This window comes from Fusarium vanettenii (genome assembly GCF_000151355.1).
Source record: "Fusarium vanettenii 77-13-4 chromosome 4 genomic scaffold NECHAsca_3_chr4_2_0, whole genome shotgun sequence".
NCBI lineage: Eukaryota > Fungi > Ascomycota > Sordariomycetes > Hypocreales > Nectriaceae > Fusarium > Fusarium vanettenii.
Window position 1 is genome coordinate 2690203 of NW_003315879.1, and position 20957 is coordinate 2711159.

A 20957-nucleotide genomic window follows, 5' to 3' on the forward strand; every position below is an offset into this window, starting at 1 on the left:
GGTCGCAGAGCGTATGCGACACGATGCAAGAAGGCGTCGATTGGGAATAAAGAATTGCGATGAATGCGCCTCCGTTGCTGGAGTGAGTGTTCAGAAACTCGACCTACCCAAACGCGCTTGACAGGGTAATGAAGCGCGCGTCTCACGCGATTCAATTAAGCCTAGCTAGGTACCCTTTTGCGCCCCAAATTTAAGGCCGCCTTTCAGAGATCGGGTGCGCCAGAGAATGACGTAATATCACCCTTGAACAGTACGTACCTGACGAACCCTGAGCCGGACGGCCCGTGCCCCTGGCCTGGGAGTCGCAAAGCAAATGTCAGTCAAGACTCTCAGTCTATCCTAGACTGGCCATCTTCAGGCTTCCATCTCGCAAGCAACTCGTTAACCATGCGACTCGAGCCTTCGCCATGTTACAAATCACAAGTAGTTCGTCGCCAGTCGGCTCCGCTATCTTCTCATGTCTTGCGCTACTAGTCATCTCTCTCGTCGTCCTCCTCATCTTACGATACTATCTCCCCCTCCGAACGACTCCGGCTTTCTATCTCCTCCCCATCTTCTTCGCCCTTTGGCTGCCCTCGATAGTCGTCATCCTCGTACCGATCGATCTCGCCTCGAGCGCGACCACCGGAGATGAGGCAACAAGAGGAATATGGCTTCCTGAGCGCGTCCTTCTGGTATCATGGCGCATCACATACTGGTTGACATTTGCATTGACTTGGTAGGACACATTTCCGGATCTGACTGCAAATTTGGCTGACGAGGTTTTTAGGTTCATCCTCCCCATCCTCGCCGAATATGCCGATGCAGGATATCGAGAACCATACGACAAGTTCATGTACTCGGTTCGCAGTAATGCCATGTTTCACGCCATTGTCCTGAGCCTCGGATCGGTCGGTCTTATCTACGTCTTCGTCTACTATGGATTCAACTTCACTTCCGTCAAGGCACTTGTCATGGCTCTTGCATACTGCTGGGGATTGATCCTGGCCATCTATCTGATGGGTCACGGGTTGGTGTCGATTCCGCGCCGCCTCATGCGTGGCGCAAGCATAAGCGGACGATTGCGACGCCTTCAGAGCAAAGCCCCCAAAGTTTACGAGCAGATGGAGGATTCGATCGCGAATCTCGAGGATATCGAAGTGCAGGTTGTTGAGCTTGGGCGGCGTAAGACGGGCAGCGCCTTGGCCTTCCGCGACTGGATCGAAGAATTGCAAGAGATGGCCAACATTCCTGAATCTCAACCTCGACCGTCGCGATTCGGCACCGGCACCGATAGCGCCATCATCCCGCATGTCATTACCGAAAAATATCTCGCCGATCTCACCAGAAAGTATGTGCGCGCGAGGCATACTCGATCCCGATACGTCAACGCATGGAGCGAGCTCGTTCAGGAAGCGGCCGAGACACAAAACATCCTGGATTCTGCAGGATCCAAGAAGCTGGAACTCGGCGATGTTTCACCCCATGCCGGGTTCTGGGAAAAGATGGTGATACTGACTCCATATACCCGGTACCTGTACTACTACCATCTGTTGCCATACGGTCAAGTTCTTCTTGGCTTGTTCCTGGCGGCAGCATCGGCCTGTATCGTTTGGTCCGAGTTTGTCAAGATTGCGTTCCCCAAGCTGTCCGTCATCAGACTAACCGTCGTGCATCATTGGGTTGGTGATAAGGCTGAGGTCGGGTTCGCTGGTCAAGTCATCTCATCACTTTGGATCTGCTACATGTGCGCAGCCGCTCTCATCTCAATGACCGAGGTCAAAGTCTGGCGCGGCCGGGCGCTTGTCCGTCGCAACACGGCTCATGAATCGGCCTTTTGGTACGCCATGCAGGTGGCCAAGCTCACCATCCCCATCTCGTACAACTTTGTGACCTTCCTATCCAAGGACGTCTACAACAAGACCACATTTTACAAGTTCCTGGGTGTACTGGTCGACTTTACACCTCTGGGTCGCTATTTCGACGATCTCTTCCCTGTTCTGGTATTGTTCCCTGTCTTTGCTACCCTGTTCGGTATCTATGGCAGAGTCAAGAGGATCTTTGTGGGAATGGACGTGATGGATGATGAAGAGGACAACGCTGCTGGTTATGGCACCGGCTCATGGCGCGAAGGCCGAGATCTCATTTCTCGAGAACTGGGAGGAAACACTCTCTTCCACCGCAGAGAGGATGCCCTCGCCAGAATAGCGGCAACAGGTACCTCTGGAGGCAGATCTGCTCCAGTGCTGTCTATTCCTTCTGCTCATGGTGACGCATCCTCACCTGCGCGATCTCCCGCTCGACCTGCCACCACGACTCGGGTACGGACATCAGCCTTTGGCCCTCACTGGAACGACGAACCACCAGAGGACGACAACATCTTCCAGATTCTGGGTCACCGCATGAAGAACACGTTCGACACCATCGAGGGACCCAAGTGGTTCCATGATATGAAGAAGCCCAAGTGGATGGGAGGTGACGATGATGATGGCGCCGGTGCTGGTTCTTCGTCTGGGTCCGGGCCAGACTTTCGCAGATGGTTTGGAGGTGGCTCGAATGAAGGCCAGATCCGCATCTAAGAGTCATTTTTACACATGGGCGGCGCCAAGGTCTGCTTTTCCTAAAAAAAATTCAGGGTTTCACTTTTTGTTTGGATACACCGGCATGCTTTTCCCTTGATAGAGTCGGTCTAGGGCTAACAGCATTGCTCTGGAGTTTTTTGGTCAAACCGTTTAACGTATCGATGCTCGAGCAGAAAGACGCTGATGTGTTTATGCGGAGTGCAATATATGGGTTAATGTTGATGTTTTATGGAGCTGGGATAGCGGTAATGTGAGATGTTTATAGGTAGTCAATTGTGAAAGGCATATATATTTCATCATATTCGTAAAAAGCCGGTCCGTGTCTATGAAGTGAAGTCGTTCATGTCGGTATGGTGCATGGTGCATGAATCTGTTCGTCAAAGTCGTAAAGTGTCGTCGTATCCAAGGTGTCACAAAGCCATCCAAACAGAAAACAAATAGCTCTTCCTGTGACCCTGGTTTCAAGTCTTTGGGGGCGGGTTGGCCGTGTTCCAGGTATTGGCCTTGCTCATGGTCCGCTTGCGCAAAGCAAACATGATCTCCTTTTCCATCTTGTCAATGTTCTTCTCCAGGTCCGCGTCGTCCTTCTTGTGCTGCTCCCGGCGACGCCTGTCGAGGTACATCCAGCATCCAACGATGAGAGCCGTGACAGGGACTGCTATGGCGAAGTAGACCCAGAGTTGGATAGAGACAACGGGGTCGGCACCTAAGAACCATTGTTAGTAGAAAGGATGTGTAGTGGAGGGCGGTAAGATCGAACCTTTTCCAAAATCAAAGAATGTCATGCTAAAGACAGAAGCGAGATATGTTCCTGGGAGAAAGAGGGCACCCATGAGCGACAGAGTCTTCATGGCTGTGCTATCCCGCTTGCTGGCGTGGGCTATCCTCCTCTGTTCTCCGGCAATCTCGAGATTAAGCCGTGCCTCACGCTGCGACATGATGTTATAAAGCTGTGTCCAAGGTCAGTAGTGTTCCATAATCCAAGGATAGCAAGGACATACCGCTTCGCGTTGGACCTTGAGCCTTTCCAGAGTCGTGTGGATGTAGTTTTCCAATCCCGTAAGCTTCACCTTGTAAAAGTCAAGCCGAGCCACCATGCTCCGATGCAGCTTGTCGAGCTCCTTGCGATACTTGCGTTCAGCTTCGCACATATCCTCGCTTGCAGTTGTGTTCCACAGATAACGAAAGTTCTCCATAGCCTTCTCCATCTCCTTGGCAAGGGCCATATACGCCTGGGGCCGCTTCCACATGACGTTGCCGTGGCATTCGACGAGGTCACGGTTCAATCCGTCAACGTCTATGAGGCCGTCTTGGAAATACTGCTCTTGCTCCTCGACCTCGTTTCGTAGACTGACGGCGTTTTCGAGCCGACGAAGCCAGTGCCGCGCCTTGCGTTGCTTGTTATCATTCTCTGGAGAGAGGTCGTAGGAGAGTATGATGATGGGGAGCAACATTGGGTGGCCGACCTCAGCAGCGCAGGCTTGGAGGTGGACGAGCGTCTTTTCGACCTCAGAGCTTGGGGTTCCCTTGATGAAGCCAGTAGTTATACCGGTCTTGAATGAGTAGGAAAGGAGCATCTCCCAGCCGCGGGTTTTGCCTTTCTTGAGCACATCTGACTTGCGGTGGATGATTTCTATCAACAAAGTTAGTAACAACCATTTTCATCAGAGTCAATAAAACTCACGCAAGTGAGGGTCATCGTCATCTTGGTCGTATGCGCACCAGAAGAAGGGCCCGACCACTGATGTTGTCTCGATGCCGCGAAAGGGCAGCCTCAGCTCACGAACCATGGATGCATACCTGTCGCAAGGCAGCGAGATGACCTTTGACAGAAAGGTGTCGTTATGCTTGGCATTCTTCTGAACTCTGTGAAAATGGCGTTAATTGGCATTGTCTCATCGTGCTCGGCATCCAAGGAAAGCTCACATTAACCGAACACCACTGAGTAGTTTGGTGCCATGTCGCAGGTTGTCCGGTGGTGCAAAGGCGCCCTATTTCATCAGCTTGTGATCTTCAGAGGTCTTGGCAGCTTGTCACTTACCCTCCGATGCAGAAAATTGTCAAACTCGTCATCCGGTAAAGGATGCTCCTCGGAGGAATTATACAAGGGATCCTGAGGCAGATTAGATATCCATATGTCGTGAAATCATGAGGGACGAGTGACATACCGAATAATTGAAGATCTCGACGTAGCCCGTGTCCTCGTAAACAGTGCGACATTCATTGACATAATACCGAAACATATAATCGTCCATGGCGATTCTGGGAGCTGCCTCGATATCGATGTCGCTGCTGAAAGTCGTCGTCGTCGCTGGACGCGTCTTCAAAGCGCCACCGCTTCAACTACCTAGCCTGGGCCTGGATCCGTCGAGCTAGTCGTTGCTTGGCGACGAGTATAATTGCGGAGGCGGCGACGCAAGGGTTGAGAAGAAGAGGTTGAAGGGGAAAGAAGGGACAAAGAAACGGTGAGAGAGATGTACAGCACAGTATGGATAGATGCAATTGGATGTCAGGATGACATTTGATAATCCTAGACCCCGACGATCAATATTTTTTTCCCCTTCTGCTCCTCGGGTCTCCAATCCCCCCGAGTCGGCCGCTAAGCCAGCCAGACAGCTAGATCCAGACCTTGCCCGGCCTCTTTTTAAGCGGCCTCCTCAGCTGGCAGAAAGGTACCTGAAGGAAAGGATCGTCTGTAAATGAATGGGTCTGTGCCTGGGATCGAATGCGAGCATTACCAACTGCGTCGTAGTAGTGACAATTGACCTTCCAGGGTGCCTCAAGTGTCGAGGTTGGTCATCCCCCGCCCAGCCCCGTGACTTTCTGCCTCAGCGAGACATCCATCCAGCCAAGTGCAAGTGCAAGTGTTGCTGCGTTCCAGTTCGCTCCTTCTTCTTGCGGCGGTCCGTCCCGTCCGCTCCACGATCCCCGCCCAAATCTCAGGCCGATAAACCTCCATTGGTTTGAATCCATTGGCATTTTCCAGCAATTCACATTTGACAAGAATTAGGTAGCAACTAGGGATGCATTGATACTTGTTAATGCTGTTTCTGTATCCTACTTGAATAGGCAATAGACATGTTGTCTCCAATCGCACAGTCGTCACCCCCGGTAGTCCAACTCTTTCGTGTTTCCAACACAACCTTCATAGACATCCTCACCCTTTTCACCTCACTATCCGCAAGGCCCATCCCCAACCCAGGAACGTAGTCATACAAGAACCCATCCATATACTCCAGCAAGCACATCCTTAAAACTCCGTAAAGAGGTGTCCAAATCTGGAGCTTCTGTTAGCACATGTAACCAATTATCACACTTGTCTTCACTTACTCATCCGATCCTCCTGTCTGGCCGTATTTCTCTGGGTCTTCAGGGTATCGGTCAAACTGACTAGCGTCACCCGCACCAGCCTTGACTGGCGGCGTGTATGGCGCATCGATATCCTTTCTAGCCAGGCGATCCCAAGTAACTTCGGCAAACCAGGGGTGATTCTTCACATCCGCAGGTCCACCGTAAAGGTTGCCCAATCGCTTTGTCAAATCGGCCGTGATCAGGCGCTCTAGGAGATTCTGGGCGTCTGCATTGACGTACGCTGGGTACTTGACCTTGCCCTTGAGAATGTTTTCGTAGATCTTCATCGGAGATCCACTGTCCCAGAAGGGTGTGTATCCGCAGAGCATTTCATATATCAAGATGCCCAATGACCACCTAATGCACGCACGTCCATATTAGCCTCGTCCCCCCCCAATTGCACTTGCGCACTTATCCACTCACCAATCCACAGACTTGTTGTATCCCTTGTTAGAGACGACTTCGGGGGCCAGGTAGTCGGGCGTGCCACACAGCGTCCATGTCTTGTCGGGCACTCGCTTCGCAAAGCCAAAATCTGTAATCTTGAGGTGGCCGTGTCGGTCCAGGAGCAGATTTTCTGGTTTCAGGTCTCGGTAGATGACGTTCTTGGAGTGCAGGTACTCCAACGCTAGCGTCACCTCGGCGGCGTAAAACTTGGCAACTGGGTTCGGGAAACGCTTGAGGACATGTTAGCAGACTCTCTTTCAAGTCGCATTCGCGAAACCTACCCCCGACTTCCTGAGGAGCGAAAAGAGCTCGCCTCCTTCAACAAAATCCATCACCATGTACAGGTTCTTGGTGTCTTGGAACGTGCCCCACAGAGTGATAAGGAAGGGATGCTTGACATCTGCCAGCATTCGTCGCTCGTCGTTGGTGTGCTCGACCTGCTTCATCTTGACTACTTGGGCCTTCTTGAGCACCTTGACTGCGTAGAAACGTTGGTTGTGCTTCGATTGGACCAGATGGACTCGGCCGAAGCTACCAGTTCCAAGTGTCCTCAAGATATCGAAATCACCCAACGAGTACTTGCCCTTGGTGACGCGCATCTGTGATCCGTTGCTGGGCTGCTGCTGATGGTTCGCCTGGTGCTGTTGCGGTTGCGCCTGTTGTTGCTGCTGCTGCTGCTGTTGGGGCTGAGCTTGCTGCTGGTATTCGTGCTGTTGCGGTTGCATCGTCGGCTGAGGCATGGCCTGCTGCTGTTGTTGCTGAAGGACTGCGGGATCGGTGCCGGGGCTGACCGTCTGCGCGGATCGATTTTCTATAGTTGATAGGTATTGCGAATTGGGCTGGCCGTTATTGGCATAGGAGTTGCCCTGGGCATCGTGTTGATGTTGCTGAGGCGGATTGATGAGGTTATTGATGCTTGGTAGGTTCTGTTGGTCGTGGTGCATCGCATTGCCCGTGACGTACGGGGGCTGCTGAACGTTGACCGAGTTCATCGTCTGCTGTCGCTCGGCGTCGCTGACTGCCGCCGTCTGCTGCGCCGGAGCAGAAGGCGGATTGGACTGAGGCGCGGTGCCTGCCTGGGCGTCAGGCTGTTGTTGGGGTTGGTGTTGCGGCTGCTGTTGCTGCTGCTGCTGGGCGCTAGGGTTGGTCTGGGCAGCTGGCACCGAGGTCGAGTTCCTCGAGGTTCGAGGTAGTAGCGATGAGCCAAAAGCCTTGGAGATGGACTTTGATCTGGAAGTTGGCGTGACAGGACTGGTTGGATTTGAGGCTGGATCAGAGTTACCCTCTCTGGTCCGCTTTTTCTTGAGGAACCCTAGGGAAGGCATAGGGTAGTAGTGTGACGGATGGAGGAAGGGGAGGGGGAGGGAGATGTGAGAGAAGCGGGGAGGAGAGGAGAGGCAGAATGGACCTAAAGTGAGGGAGGGAGGACTGGACTCTTGCAGATCACACCGTTTGCCGGATCAGTCGGTGGTGGGTAATGGCGATGGGGAGAGGGCGAAAGAGGGTGGGCGTAGGTCAGATAGGCGTGGGCGTGGGAACCGGCGTTTGAATGGCGATTGATGAAAGGCAAGACCAAAGGTAACTTGGCTTCCTCCGAGGAAAGAGAGTCCAGCGGTAGAAGGGCGGCGCCGCCTTGGAAGGATTCGAGCTGGTTAGGTGGTTTCGTGCTTCCCGGGAGCCAGCAAGAGGTCAGTGAGCTCGTCTCTGGCGCGGCCTAGCCTCTAAATGGAGCTCTCGAGTTCAGGGACAGAAGGTAGTAGCAGCTGCAGGAGTGGGCAGCGCCGGACCAGGGCAGGGGTGGGCGTCAGAGCTGGCTGAGTCCTGGGTCTCTTCTCTAACAAGCTTGTGGGGGAGCTCTCAGCTTCAGCTGCTAAGGCCAGCAACAAGAACAACAACAATCAACCTGCCAGAGGGGATTGCCCTGGATACAAGAGGGGTGACGGCCGGGGTTTGGCGTGATGCTGATGCGAACAAAGACTTTTAAGATCTTGGCACATTCCACCACGATAACAATTGAGGGAACAGCTCCTGAGAAAAGAGGAATTGACGGTGGCTGACGAGTGGGGGAGTCTGTCTGTCTGTTGGTCTGTGTTCTGCGTGCGTTGCGTTACGTCTGCGTCCTGTGTGTCGCGCGCTGTTTGAACGACGAAACGACGGGGTCTTGCCGATTGACTTGTCCCGTCCTAGAGAGATTTGGATCCGTACCTATGAGAGGTGGTATGTACGTAGTATGGTATGGTGACGGTTGCGAACAAGGTTTACCACGCTATGGTGATGTAGTGAAGCTTGCGCCAGTAAAAGGCACCCCTCTTTTATGATGGGATCAGCGATTGCGCACTGGGCTGATGGGCGCAGATGATGGATGTCTTTTGCTCGCTTATTCTCTCTTCGCTCGCCTGCTGGAGCTCGGTCAAGATGGGGGCGTTTGAGAACCGGCCGTCTAGTGGCAATTGGTCGATTGCCGATCTGCAGGTCTAGCAAGAAGTAGTCGAGGGTCAACAAGAACGGACACGGGAGAGAGGGCGAGAAGAGACGAGAGCGAGAAGGGGAGGAAACAAAGGGCGATGATGTCGTCGTTCAGGTAGAGTGGGACGGCACCAGCGCGGCGCCTCGGACAACTGTGGCGGGCCTGGGACGAGATAGGTGCGGAATTGGCCAGAGTTCAAAAGTCAGGAAGTGGAAGAGAGTTCGAGGAACAAAAAGTCGAAAGATTGAGATATGACGGGAAGAGCTGAGTATAGGGAGTATGGAAAGAAGAGTTTCAATCCATGTGGTAGAGAGAGATGGCAATGGATGGAATGGAAGGGAGAGCTTCTCCACGATGAAGACGACGATGACCTGAGCTCACTTCTGATGGAGAATGGATCCAATGGAGCTCTCCAGCAACCTAGGTTAGTTAGGTTCCGAGATGGATGGTGTGGGTTTGGCGGGGTTGAGTCTAGAGGGTGAGGCCATGGGTGAGAATGACGGGAGCTTCCACACTCTTTGACTCCGTCTCGCCGCGCTACGCCGCGACCGGAATACGACTAGGCCCAGCCCCAGCTTTGAGAGCTTCGCATCATTCATCACCGTGACAGAAGCTCACAATACCCGGCTCAGGCCTAGTCTAGTGCGCGCCCGCAGGAACGGGCATTGAGTTCCTGAAGCCGGTGGAATGTAGATTTGCTGCTTTCAGGTCCCCTCGAGGAACGAGACTTGCGTGCAAGACGCCTCGAGGATGGGCTGTCCAGCGTGGGCATTCGAGGTCGATACTCTCATGTAGATGCTGTTCAGTAAACCGAAATGCCTGGCCCCTGGTCGACCGCCAAGCCCAGATGCTGAATGCATCATCGAGGGCCATGGTGTTCTCAGTCCAAGACCAATTCTAAGCAGATAGGATAAGGCTCAGGATCACATGGACCCCATAGTACAATTGGGCAGTCTAAAAGGACGGGGTGGCCGTGGCTAAGTTCATAGAAGTAATTGCCCAGGAACTCTTCGCTATCCGTCCCGATTTCATACGTCAATGGCCAATATACTGCCATTGACGCCATCAGATTCACATTGATAGTAGATCGACCACCCCATTCCATCCATTGCGCTAGAAGCTATTACTAGCCGTCATGGCAGTAAACAGAGCTCGATTAAAGGCTTATCAGCAGTTGATTTTGCTCTGGTTCCTGCATTGACCGAGGCGATAGAATTTGGCAACAGGGGCGACAGCCGAAACTCAGTGCAAGACATCGAGCCTTCCATAACATGGATGTTTCTCAGGTTTGACGCCCCGATCAGTTTCTGGTTGGTTTGGTCAACCTGGGCAACTACCCGAAATACATGGACAGATAGGTTCATTATCCCGTCTTTGCTCTCATCCAAATATCCAGATTAGAAGTGCTCTCCTTAAAGGCCACTTTGATCGACGATTGATCGCACAGATGGCGAAGGTGGCGGTTGTCTTTCTGTTCCTGCAGTGCTTCGACCTGGCTTAGGAGCTCTTCCATCAAGCCCCTGACAGAAGCAACCCAAAATGAACTTCACATGCGGGCATTCCCGATCATAACCACCTTGAAAGCACATGGAATAGAAAACGTGAGTTCCGAACTCGGTAGATCCCGTGCCAATGTCAATTTGGCCGTTCAGCTCTCCTTTTTAGTGATGCTACTCTACCCCTGATTCTGTCATTGTGTCTTACCCTGAAGAGGGCCGTTTGCGACTGAAGGCTGGATTTCACGAGAATCCGGATTGAGAAGAATCCTAATAATTCATAACACTGACTATATCGACAATGAAACATAACCCTTGCGGTTTACTTGTGTTGGTGACTTGATGTTTATGTTAAAACAAGGTCTATTTCCCGACCTATACACAGCATCTCCCCTCAGTGACCCCTTATTTTTTTTAAGCCATCCACATCCCACAATCCCGGCACTATTTGATATAACAATCTTCTGAATGGCTTCACTCTTACACAATCTCAGCCAAATAAGATCAACAAAAGAACTGATTTATTTTTCAGATGGTATGTCACAGTGCTCCACCGGCTGGTAGCCCATCCCACCACTCTCGGTTTCCTACTCAAATACAAAAAAGGAAATATAGATGATGCCGTCGTCCCAAGCGGAGACGTGTCTGTCTTACATTCACCCATCAACGCGTTTCCATCTTCCCGTTCCCCGATCCGCATCCACACCCGTATGTGAGTGCCGGTCCACCAAATTAGAACCGGTGCGACTTGGCCTTGGCTCGGTAGGCTGTCCAGCCGACGTAGGCGCCGCCGACAACGATGATGAAGAGGATAATCTTGGTGAAGAACCATGTCCAGCTGCCGCCCTCCTTCTGAACATTGCTCTTGCTGCTGCTGCTCTTGCGGCCCTTGTTCTTACCACCGGGAGACGCCTTGTTGCTGCTGCCAGGCTGAGTGTACAGGTTCTTGGCCGAGACCGAGATAATATCGTGGTTGTCGCTAAGCTCGCCAGTCTCGGCAGTGAAGCCGACGTAGGCAATGTTGGGGATCGCAGGGGGCTCGTCCAACTCAAAGCAAGTCTGCCACTCATCCTCAACCTTGTACTGGAGCTCCAGCTTAAGCTGCTTATCCTGGAAGTAGGTCAGGCGCATCTTGGTAGGGATGCTCGCATGTCGGATGCCGCGCGCCGAGCAGCCAGCGAGCTCGGTGTGCTTTCCGTCGTTGGACTTGTCGTACGTGGTCTGGCCGTCGCCGTGCATGGCCATGACATAGGGGAACACAACGCCGGGGCGGTTGTTCTTGTAGGTGTCGACAAAGATTCCGAGACCCTCAAACTTGTCCGGTCCACCAAACACGGTTCCCTGTTGGGCTCGCTGGCGGGTGATCCACATGGCGAAGCCATCGCCGTAGAGCTGGTTCTTGCCCGAGATCTTGAACTCGACCTCAACCTGCCAGTTCGTGGCGGTGAGGGGCACGCGAGAGTACATCCATCCCGATTGCGACGGGCGATCCGAGGTCAGTCGAATGTACCTATGATATATGTCAACCCATGATCAAAGTGTCGCCATTGTCAGGGAGTCGGGGAAGCGTACGAGTCGGTTCGAATGATGGTGTCTCCTCCAAAGTCGTACCAGCGGCTTTGCATATCCGAGTCGAGGTAGGGCTACAGGGTCATATAGCATTAGCCAAGGTGTCGATCTGTCATGCTCGCGTGCGCCGCAACTAACCTGGGTCAAGGAATGTGTCCTGAGCTACAAGTCGTGAAAGTCAGCAAGAGTCCATGTCCGCCACGCAAACGAGAAAACATACCGAAATGCTCTTAATGTTGCCATCTGGCTCAGCAGCGCTTGCGGTCCAGGCGAGCGCACCAAGAAGCGCCGCCGATAGTGAGGGCAGCCGCATCATGAAAGCTGTGCCTCGATTTCCTCCGATTAAGCTGTTCGTCTCGATAGGGGCCAATGCGAATGTTGGCTCGGTACAGGCGCACGCCGCTCGTCTGCGTGGCTAAGAGATCGCGATGCTGGTGAGGAAGGAAATTGACCGTAGAGGTCGTGGTTGAAGTCGTCGTGACGTTGTGGGCAGGGTAGGTAGGGGGTTGTTAATCGGTAGCAGGAGCTAGCACAAGTGTCCTCTTCCTCTGGCCGAGCCGATTTTAGGTGTGCTCTCCACAGTAGTACCTCCGTACCTTCTTTTCAGGTGCCTCGACCGTGCTGGCGGGCTCATGGGGCCCCTGATTTGGAAACCCTGCTGCCACTAGTTTGACGGGTCAAGCCACATACGCCACAGCCTCCTACTCACACCATGGATCTCTTACCCGTGGATGTGGTGAAACCATTCTATGACTCGAGGATTATAGTAGTTGAGAAGTTTTGAGGGAAATCAAATAAGGGGGTCTCCTATCATATTTAGTCTTTAGTTCCAGAACCATAGAGGATGTAAAGCCACTCGACGAGTTTCATCATGGTCATGGGGATGCGTGGCTGAAAAGCATTCTACTCCATGGTTGTCAACCAACGAATACTTGTCCTTGGGATCTGTAGTGTCATATGATAGTGAGCCACTTTTTCCCGGAAACCGAATTATAGAATAATTAGGTACCTAGCCAGTGTTCACACGAGTATCCAATTCTATATTCACCTTCAAAAAGATGTGTCTGCCAGCAGTCAAGTTGATCCTCGTGGCTTTTCTTCACACATTCCATATGAAATCATGTCGAGCATTATAGTGATCGAATGCTAGTACGGTGAAAAGATTCATAACTGCTATCACCAAAATTAGGGCCTTCATATGCATGTTTCTTCTGCCAAAAGACTCACCATGTTCCTTGAAGCTCAGTGAATGACGATCTTGCTGAGTCATCCGGCCCATCCAATTTTCCACCACCAAGGATTCTATCGCCCGCGATAAGCCTTTTACTCTACGGCCGACAATCCGAAGCAACCCAAACCGTCAACGACTCGAGCAAAAAACCGCAACTATGGATTCCAGCCAAGTCAAGCAGGCCGTTATGAAGCAGGTCCAGCAGGAGGCCAACCTGGTCAACGCTCGGGCACTCATCGAGGTGCGTTTACACATCCAATTGACGCCGGAATTGAGGAAATGCTAACTGATCCGGCTTAGAAACTCCAGGAGAATTGCTTCGAAAAGTGCGTCCCCAAGCCCGGTTCTTCCCTCTCGAGCAGCGAGACGACTTGCATGACCAGCTGCATGGAAAAGTACATGGCCGCTTGGAACATGGTCAACTCGGCCTACATCGCCCGGTTAAAGCAAGAGTCCGGTCATTAAGAAGCGCCAACGAGAAAACAAAAAGAAAGAAAACGAGCTTTGCTGGTCGCTTTTTCACCAAAGGACGAATTGCGACCTCGGAGGAACGCGGAATTGTACCATATTGTTACAGTATATGTCTGGGTTGAGACAGACTCGAGGCGCATATCTGGACTAGGACGTAGGAGAGAAGACTGTGTACGAGGGGGGTATCAAGCAAATATCAGGGCGGCACCAATGGAATAGACGCGCTGGAGCAATGGTGGCAGGCATAATGTATCAAGAGTCATGGATGTCATGATATATATACACTCTTCTTTTTCACCTTGTTGGGGTATCTTCTAATCCTGTCCTTCGGCGACCTTCTTCTTCTTCTCTTCTTCGGCTGCCCGTTTTCGCGCGAGGTATCGCTCCTTGGCGCTCGAGATCTCGCCTTCCGTCTTGCGACTCTTGGCCGCTCGCTCGACCTCTTCCCGCTGGCTGGCTTCTTCTTCCCGTGATCGTTTCATGGACTGTTCAAGCTGCTCCGCCATCATGCGCGACTGTCGTTCTCGCTGGGCTTGCCTCCTCCCGATTTGCTGACCGGTGATTACTCTCTGTGGCCGTTCTGCCTGTCGATCGGCTTCTCGTTGAGTTGGCTCCTTCTTCTTTGCGCCCAGGTTCAGGCCGCCCCTAAGGAGCTGGCGCTTGTCAACGACTTGTCCCTCCTCGTTGATGGCCACTTCGGCGCCCTTCTCATTCAGTTCCTTGGCGATATCGGCATCCGTCTTTTCCTTTTCGGCTTGATCTTCCTTCTCTTCCTCTTCAGGTGCGCCACTCTTGGCCTTTTCTTCAGCAGCCTTGACAGCATCCGAATGTCTCTGCTCATCCTTATCCAGCATCTTCCTGTAAAAGGCAGACATGCCGCCTCCCTTGTTCTTCTTCGCCTCTTCCTCTTCTTTCCTCCGCTCCTCCTCCTCCAACCGTTTATTCTCCTCTTGCTGTTTCTTGTATGCCTCGGTGACAAACTTTTCCTTGCCAGCGTACTCATCGCCTTCAGCCTCTCGCTCGCGTGCAATCTTCTTCTCCTCGGCAATGAGGGCGTCGCGCTTCCGTACCTCGGCCGCCTGCATCAGGTTGCGCATGTACTTGGGCTTCCTCTGCTCGTCCTCCTCGGTGGTCTGCTTCTTGGGCTTGAGCGAGTCGTAGACGGAATCGTACTCGTAGACGCTGGCATCGACTTCGGCGGCAGCCTCGGCATTCTTTCGCGATGTGAGGGCGCTGGAGAGGTCGCCAAACATCATGTTTGGCTGGCCCTTGGATTTGAGCTTTGGGGGTTGTGTAGGGGGTCCATTCTTGGATCTGGCCGATTTTGACTTGGTTGATTTTGATGTAGAGATGCCGCCAAAATCATCAAACTCTCCAATCTCTTCTGTCCTGCCATCTTTGTTCGCGCCGTCGTTGTCCGAGTCTTCGTCGTCGCCAAACATGGGCCGTCGCTTTGGCGGGGCTGGTTTGGACGCGCCTGGCTTCTTGGTGAGGTTGAGCCCGAAGGCCAATCCAGGCTTGCTCATTGTGTCTCGATTTGTCTGTGCGATGTATGGTTGATGGTTTGATAGTCGAGCAATGAATGGATAATCGCGACGCGGTGTTGAAGGGTTAGCGGGTGGGTAGTTTTGGTTGGTGTTTGAAAGTTGAAGATTAAAGAGCCAAGGTTAAGCACCGCGACGCGAGGATGGAAGAAGTAGGTCGCCTATGACTTTGCGCGACCTGATGTATTAGGTATGGGTTGTAAGAAGCAGCATTTCTGGTCATTATCAATATTTGAATTTCTTTCCATTTTCATATTTCACTCAGAATGTTCTTTTTCTATGAAACATCCTGCTTGAAATACAATGCCTGTCACTTGTCCCCCTTCGACCCTTTGCGCATCCTGTCATGCGCCGCATCTCAGTGGCGTCTCTCTTTTCCGCTAGCATCTCGATCATGACGTGATTGGACGAGCAAATCGCAGGCAACCTCCAGCACCTCACATCTTGCCGCTCTATCAGCTGCAACTTTTTGCCTGGGAACTCCTCACTCTGGATCCTCTATCAGATACCGTTAATATTATTATTATTAAAAATCATGGAAGCCTGCTCTACTTGCGCAACCGTCCTCGAGTCAACGCCGGCTTATACTGAGGACGAACTATCGCCCCAGGACCGTCGAGTTCAGTGTTGCTATAGAGTTATCTGTGGCAAATGCATCGTTGTCCGTCGCCCGCCTTGCATAACTCTCTCTGGTTGCTGACTCTTCCTTCAGAAGAACGAGCGCTTTGCAAACTATTGTCCTTACTGCCAGGTCTCGACAGTTCCCTCCTCTCTGCCACAGGGCCTGAGAGAGCCGCCAGCTTACACCTCGTGGCCCTCGTCGAGTTCGAGAACGGCGGATATCTCGGGTGCCCCGCCACCATACACACCAGCTTCACCCCGCAAAGTCGCTACTACAGATGTCGAGAACGAGAAGGTGACGCCAGCAGACGATGGCTCCAAGGAGAACGTTCTAGATACCCTCCATTTCCTCGATCATCGACACGATAGTGTCAACTCGTTGTCCCTTCGATACGACGTCCCCGCCACCGTTCTGCGAAGAGTGAACAATATCACCAGTGACCACCTTCTAGTCGGTAGACGCACCATACTTATCCCTGGCGAATACTACAAGGGTGGCGTTAGTCTTTCACCGCGGCCTATCGAGGGCGAAGAGGAGGAAACGAGAAAGGGAAAGATCCGGCGCTTCATGACTTCCTGCAAGGTCTCCGACTATGATGTAGCGGTGCTGTACCTAGAACAGTCCGGCTACGACCTCGAGACTGCCGTTACGGCATTCCTAGATGACGACAAGTGGGAGAGAGACCATCCATCACAGATACCAGGCAAAGGAAAAAAGGCCGACAGATACAAGAACCGCGGCCCCTTCTGGAGAGGACTATGACTCAGCTTTGACTTGACTTGGATATTAGATTCATGCTTCATACCGCCTTGTGGGCTGTCAACACATATTTCTCAACTCGCTGGAAACCTTCTCCCAAGCCAGGGACTCTTGACCCTGTACGATAACGCCGTCACCCGACCTCCCAAACAATCGAGGTTTTTGTACAATAGCTATCCCAAAGATACCACCTTTTCCATCATTAAAACGCTGATCGTGTGCGGATGTCCTGAACTCGTGTTAGCAATGTAGAAACATGTATGATCCATCAGGGAAACCTACAGAAATCTTCCTCTCAATTTCTCGGACCGAGCGATCCAGCTCGCCCGCAATCATCTGCTTCTTGTCGTTTGGAAGCAGATTGTACCTCTCACACAAGTCGCCGTCGATAACTCCCTTCACGGGAGCGTAGTAACCGCGGTACATGAGATGGTCTCGGCCTGCGAGAGGGGGATCCTCAGTCCTCAAGTGTTGCTCGAGGTTTTGGAAGAAATCAGCATCCTCACGGCTGACGAAGGGGATGAAGACTCCGATCGTGCCCATGATTCCGCTCCACAACAGAATCTCCTGGCCACCAACCACAAGACTCGTCTTGGTGATACTGGTGGGAACATCCTGCGTATAAAAGTGACACATCAGACCAAGTCTGTGAGGAGTGCCATGGAGATAATCTCGTGCGTTAATGAGATGAAGTCCAGATTGCTCCTCATCAGCCTCCTCACTGGCCTTTTCGGGACAGCGCACAATGAACATGTTGCCAAACTTATCGCCGCCCGCTATCGACTCGTAGTCCACCATGGTTGTACATGTGGTCCACCTTGCAACGGTATCATCAGCGAAGGGAATGAGCTTGTTTGTAGCCGACTTGTACACAACAAGAGTGACGCCCTGCTGCACGTCGCCAACAACAATGCGGCTGCCTTGTGTGTTGAGTGAGACGATTCGTTGTGCTGACACCTCGGCTTGAGCCTTGCGAAGCATCTGTCTCATACCAAGGTCGTAAATGCGCAGTTGTGTGCCAACAGCGACGGCGACCTTGCCTTGGAATGGCAAGAGAGCCAGAGGAGGCTCCTCAATCTTGGTCTTGTGAATGAATTCCAGCTCTCGCCCGTCCTCCACGAAACGATAGATATAGAGATAACCCTCAGAGTAGCTCTGAGGATTGACAATCATGTCCTTGCCCGTGCCAACAACAAGGAAATTTTCGTTGTCCTGGCTGGCAAAAGAGACCACGGTGGCGCTCACTGCTGCCTCGTTGTTCTCAAAGTGGACGGTTTGCAGAACCTGTCCTTCTTCGGACAAAGGATCAACCACGTTGATGCATGATGCCCACCGGCGGTTGGCCCTGGGGTAGCCAAAGTCTTCGGGCGGGAGCACCTGAGAGTCACCGTTTACCACGTTAGGATCGGCCAACAGTTGTGCTCGTAGCTCAGGTGGTAGGGTGTTGTTATCGGCTTCGATCGTATAAAACAAAGGTTGTTCGGGATGTTTAACCAGCTTCTTGGGCGTATAAGTCAGAGGAATCGACTTTTGAATCAAGGTGTCACCCAGACGGTCGATGTTGAAGATTCTGAGTGCGTTAGCATCCTGCCTCACAAATTGCTGAACAATTAATGGGGAGAAGAGGTGTTGCTTCAGTAGGAACAATTGGAAAAAATGCGTAATAGGCCTCATTGCTCAAAGCATAGGATCCCGTTTTATCATCATATGCAACTGGAAGGGGTATCAAAATATTAAGAAAAACGTACCGTAAAGATTGGCCCTGGATGCCAACAATGCCTTCCTCGCACTGCTCGCTGCTAAAGTTCCAGCCCCATTCAAGGTCAACGTAGTTGAGTGGTGTCACCACGAAGCCCTTTGTGATGGGGTCGGGATAGCCAAGCCAGGGCCTTGAGCTCAACCCGAGAACGCATGTCTTGCCCTGGACGGTAACTTGGAAGAGCCTCACCTCCTTCGGTCCGAGGAACTTCTGACGTGTGTCCGTCAACTCGCCAGTGACCTCATCCAATACTGTCCGTAGATAGACACCGGAATGAAGACCGATATGGAGATAGAGAGTCGAGCCACCGGACGATGAGTCTTCCATGGCGATAATGGCCAATGATGTTGGGGCAGCTGTCAAAGCCTGCACCGACTTGTTTTCCAGAGTCGAATCAGGGTCCAAGCTGAGAATGCGGACGGTACAGTCATCACAACCGACAGCAAGGAATGAGCTTCTTAACCGTCCTTCGGGGACATCACCCAGGCTCAGGCAGGTGACAGTTCCGAACATCTCCTTCTTTTCGTCATACTCGGCCAGCGAGCCATCAGCATCCATCTCGAAGTAGACAATCTCTCCAGAACTAAGGGCAATGGCAACTTGATGAGCGTTGGCTGAAGCGGCGACGATAGATCGATGCTGCGGAGCTGCCCATTCATTGATGTGGCCATTTCTGACATGTCGAATACCCTTTGGATGAACCTGGATAAGGCCATCCTCACCAAGAAGTTGTGCGGCCAGTGTAGGAACGCTGGTGAGGAAACCAGAGTCGCTCACTTCCTCGACCGTTTCTCCAATGCTCAACACCAGTGTGCCGTTGGTGAAGGAAAGGACGATGTAGGCATCGTACTGTTCCGAACGATTCAACTTGAGTGTCCAGACAGCAGATGGGATTCCGGGTAGTTCCGAAGCGACGATCTCGTTGACCTCCAGGCCATGCTTGAGCATCCTGAAGGTGCTGCGAGCGCCGTTGCCACAGATGGTGTAGATCTGAGGGGCATCCTCTCCCGTGAGGTTTGCAACCTTGCAGTCCAAAAGAGGATTCATGGCAGGGATGCTCTCAACCAAGGCCAAGTTCTCAGTCGGCCTTGGGTGGAAATAGACTGGATCATATGAAGCCCTCGGGTCCGCAGGGAAATCGTCGCTGATGAACTCGAGCTCTTCATCGTCGTCCCCAAGCTTCTCAAACTGGTAGAAGGAGTAGTTGCCAAACTGGCTAGCAACGTAGAGAAAGCCGCTCTTCAAAATGCAGAGGCTGGAAGCCACGGGAACGGTGTCGAAGTACTTAATCTTCAGCCTTTTAACCTCACCCGTGGGATTGCCGTCTTCGTCCTCAACCATATCAATGGACAATTTGAAGAGGTCGCCATCCTCGGTTTGTAGGAGGAAGAAGAAAGCTCCTGCACTGCCTTTCAGCTTGTGCATGATGCCTGACACGATTGTGCGCTTGCGGTTGGGATCCTCAGTCGCACCTCGTCGACGGGGAATGGCGACGCGAAATGCTTCTTGGTTGGAGTGCCGGTAGGTAATGTTCTCTTCACCACAGACCAGCACACCACTGGGGCCATCGTTACCACCAGGAACCTGGAAGAGAAGCGACGCTGTGGGATCAACTGGGTCTGACCACCTTCGAACCACGTGGTTGAGTCCTAGGTCAAGCTCGTAGTACACCAGCTGGGTCTCCAAGTCTTCCATGGCCTGGCCGCTTGAATCTTGGTCAACCTCAGAGTAGTCGATTTCAAGGGCGGCGAAAACGGGATTGGAATAGCCGACATCGAGTGCAACCATGGAGATGACAAGCACACCAGGCTTGTGGGCCTCGAGAGGTGACGAGATTGTCAGCTCAGCCTGGGAGTTTCGGTTGAGAACATAGACAAGCTTGTTTTTCTCGGTAGACGCGATGAGACACGCTCTTCCTTTGGGGTCGCATGCGAGATACTCGCCAGGAATAACGCGTCGCACACCCGACTTGCCAAAGGTTTCGAGGTGCAATCGCTGGAAACGGTTTTGGGCTGGTAGATACTCAATAATGGTAATCCGGCCAGAGTCGGTAGCGAGAATCAGGTAATCTATGCAGATTGCGTTAGCCTTGTCCTCATCTTGATGTGACACTGTGCTCTCGATGGCGCTGCATTTGGCGCGTCTGTGGCATCGCCTTCGAATCACTAAGTGACCTTCCAAAGAGTTTTCGGATGACTTACCCTTGTTGCTGCCCGCCAGGCGGAACGCGGCGAGGGAACGAATGATTCCAAAGATATCATGGGAGAGGAGGGTAATCACCTTTCCCTGAGACGGGTCAGGTCGCAGCAGCGTAAGCTGTGAGCCTGCTCCCGTAATGATGAGCTGCTCCCTGGTGCCCGCGAACTGGCCGAGCACCGCCTGGACAACGTTGGTCGGCGGCTGGACCGTCAGCGAGTATAGGAACATGTTCGACGTTGTCGCCATGTTTGCGGCTAGGCGCAGTTGAGCCTGCGCGGCTTCAGAGACTTTTGCTTGGTCGATTGAGTCGCGTCGAACGAAGCTGATGTTTAAAGCTCGAGGCTGGTGCGAGCTTTGATTCAAAAGTTTAGGACGCGTCGGAGGAACGATATTGCGGCGCAGAACGACGGTGGCCCGAGCTCCTCGAAATATCCCACTCTGCGACACCACCAGGTCTTTTGGTGAGCCCAGGTCGACCAAT

At 52.5% G+C, this 20957-nt stretch overlaps 7 protein-coding genes across 7 annotated transcripts; 2 read left to right on the top strand and 5 right to left on the bottom strand.

The window, feature by feature from the left end:
• The first annotated feature begins 389 nt into the window (after window positions 1-389).
• Window positions 390-2872, top strand: NECHADRAFT_68626 (uncharacterized protein). The gene is made up of 2 exons (XM_003051806.1): window positions 390-718; window positions 770-2872. Exons 1-2 carry the CDS (start codon window positions 408-410, stop codon window positions 2556-2558), a joined length of 2100 nt encoding a protein of 699 aa, XP_003051852.1. The 5' UTR covers window positions 390-407; the 3' UTR covers window positions 2559-2872.
• Window positions 2873-3022: 150 nt separating this feature from the next.
• Window positions 3023-4816, bottom strand: NECHADRAFT_92907 (uncharacterized protein; the record flags this gene model as incomplete). The annotated part of the gene is made up of 7 exons (XM_003052251.1): window positions 3023-3267; window positions 3322-3490; window positions 3563-4194; window positions 4246-4427; window positions 4488-4552; window positions 4603-4674; window positions 4730-4816. 7 exons carry the CDS (start codon window positions 4814-4816, stop codon window positions 3023-3025), a joined length of 1452 nt encoding a protein of 483 aa, XP_003052297.1.
• A 753-nt stretch (window positions 4817-5569) lies between these two features.
• On the bottom strand, window positions 5570-7895 carry NECHADRAFT_68629 (uncharacterized protein). Its single transcript, XM_003052252.1, has 4 exons — window positions 6641-7895; window positions 6336-6589; window positions 5892-6269; window positions 5570-5839 (listed from the first exon to the last, which is right to left on the bottom strand). The coding sequence occupies exons 1-4, from the start codon at window positions 7682-7684 to the stop codon at window positions 5812-5814; spliced, it is 1704 nt and encodes a 567-aa protein (XP_003052298.1). The 5' UTR covers window positions 7685-7895; the 3' UTR covers window positions 5570-5811.
• Window positions 7896-11054: 3159 nt separating this feature from the next.
• On the bottom strand, window positions 11055-12204 carry NECHADRAFT_92909 (uncharacterized protein; the record flags this gene model as incomplete). The annotated part of the gene is made up of 4 exons (XM_003052253.1): window positions 11055-11832; window positions 11895-11965; window positions 12030-12053; window positions 12112-12204. The coding sequence occupies 4 exons, from the start codon at window positions 12202-12204 to the stop codon at window positions 11055-11057; spliced, it is 966 nt and encodes a 321-aa protein (XP_003052299.1).
• A 1052-nt stretch (window positions 12205-13256) lies between these two features.
• On the top strand, window positions 13257-13889 carry NECHADRAFT_73621 (uncharacterized protein). The gene is made up of 2 exons (XM_003051807.1): window positions 13257-13363; window positions 13423-13889. The coding sequence occupies exons 1-2, from the start codon at window positions 13280-13282 to the stop codon at window positions 13585-13587; spliced, it is 249 nt and encodes an 82-aa protein (XP_003051853.1). The 5' UTR covers window positions 13257-13279; the 3' UTR covers window positions 13588-13889.
• A 45-nt stretch (window positions 13890-13934) lies between these two features.
• On the bottom strand, window positions 13935-15119 carry NECHADRAFT_25841 (uncharacterized protein; the record flags this gene model as incomplete). The annotated part of the gene is made up of 1 exon (XM_003052254.1): window positions 13935-15119. A coding segment is annotated over one exon (1185 nt), but the record flags the coding sequence as incomplete, so codon positions are not given.
• Window positions 15120-16522: 1403 nt separating this feature from the next.
• Window positions 16523-20722, bottom strand: NECHADRAFT_60384 (uncharacterized protein; the record flags this gene model as incomplete). The annotated part of the gene is made up of 4 exons (XM_003052255.1): window positions 16523-16747; window positions 16801-18088; window positions 18267-20346; window positions 20479-20722. The coding sequence occupies 4 exons, from the start codon at window positions 20720-20722 to the stop codon at window positions 16721-16723; spliced, it is 3639 nt and encodes a 1212-aa protein (XP_003052301.1). The 3' UTR covers window positions 16523-16720.
• Window positions 20723-20957: the final 235 nt, after the last annotated feature.

What these genes read in the sequence shown, in the direction of transcription:
- NECHADRAFT_68626 (XM_003051806.1), top strand. Translation starts at nt 408, where the DNA reads ATGTTACAAATCACAAGTAGTTCGTCGCCAGTCGGCTCCGCTATCTTC. An exon ending in TTGACATTTGCATTGACTTG is followed by an intron (nt 719 to 769) that starts GTAGGACACATT and finishes CGAGGTTTTTAG; the next exon opens with GTTCATCCTCCCCATCCTCG.
- NECHADRAFT_68629 (XM_003052252.1), bottom strand. Translation starts at nt 7,684, where the DNA reads ATGCCTTCCCTAGGGTTCCTCAAGAAAAAGCGGACCAGAGAGGGTAAC. An exon ending in CGCTCCTCAGGAAGTCGGGG is followed by an intron (nt 6,590 to 6,640) that starts GTAGGTTTCGCG and finishes CATGTCCTCAAG; the next exon opens with CGTTTCCCGAACCCAGTTGC. An exon ending in TACAACAAGTCTGTGGATTG is followed by an intron (nt 6,270 to 6,335) that starts GTGAGTGGATAA and finishes TGCGTGCATTAG; the next exon opens with GTGGTCATTGGGCATCTTGA.
- NECHADRAFT_73621 (XM_003051807.1), top strand. Translation starts at nt 13,280, where the DNA reads ATGGATTCCAGCCAAGTCAAGCAGGCCGTTATGAAGCAGGTCCAGCAG. An exon ending in ACGCTCGGGCACTCATCGAG is followed by an intron (nt 13,364 to 13,422) that starts GTGCGTTTACAC and finishes GATCCGGCTTAG; the next exon opens with AAACTCCAGGAGAATTGCTT.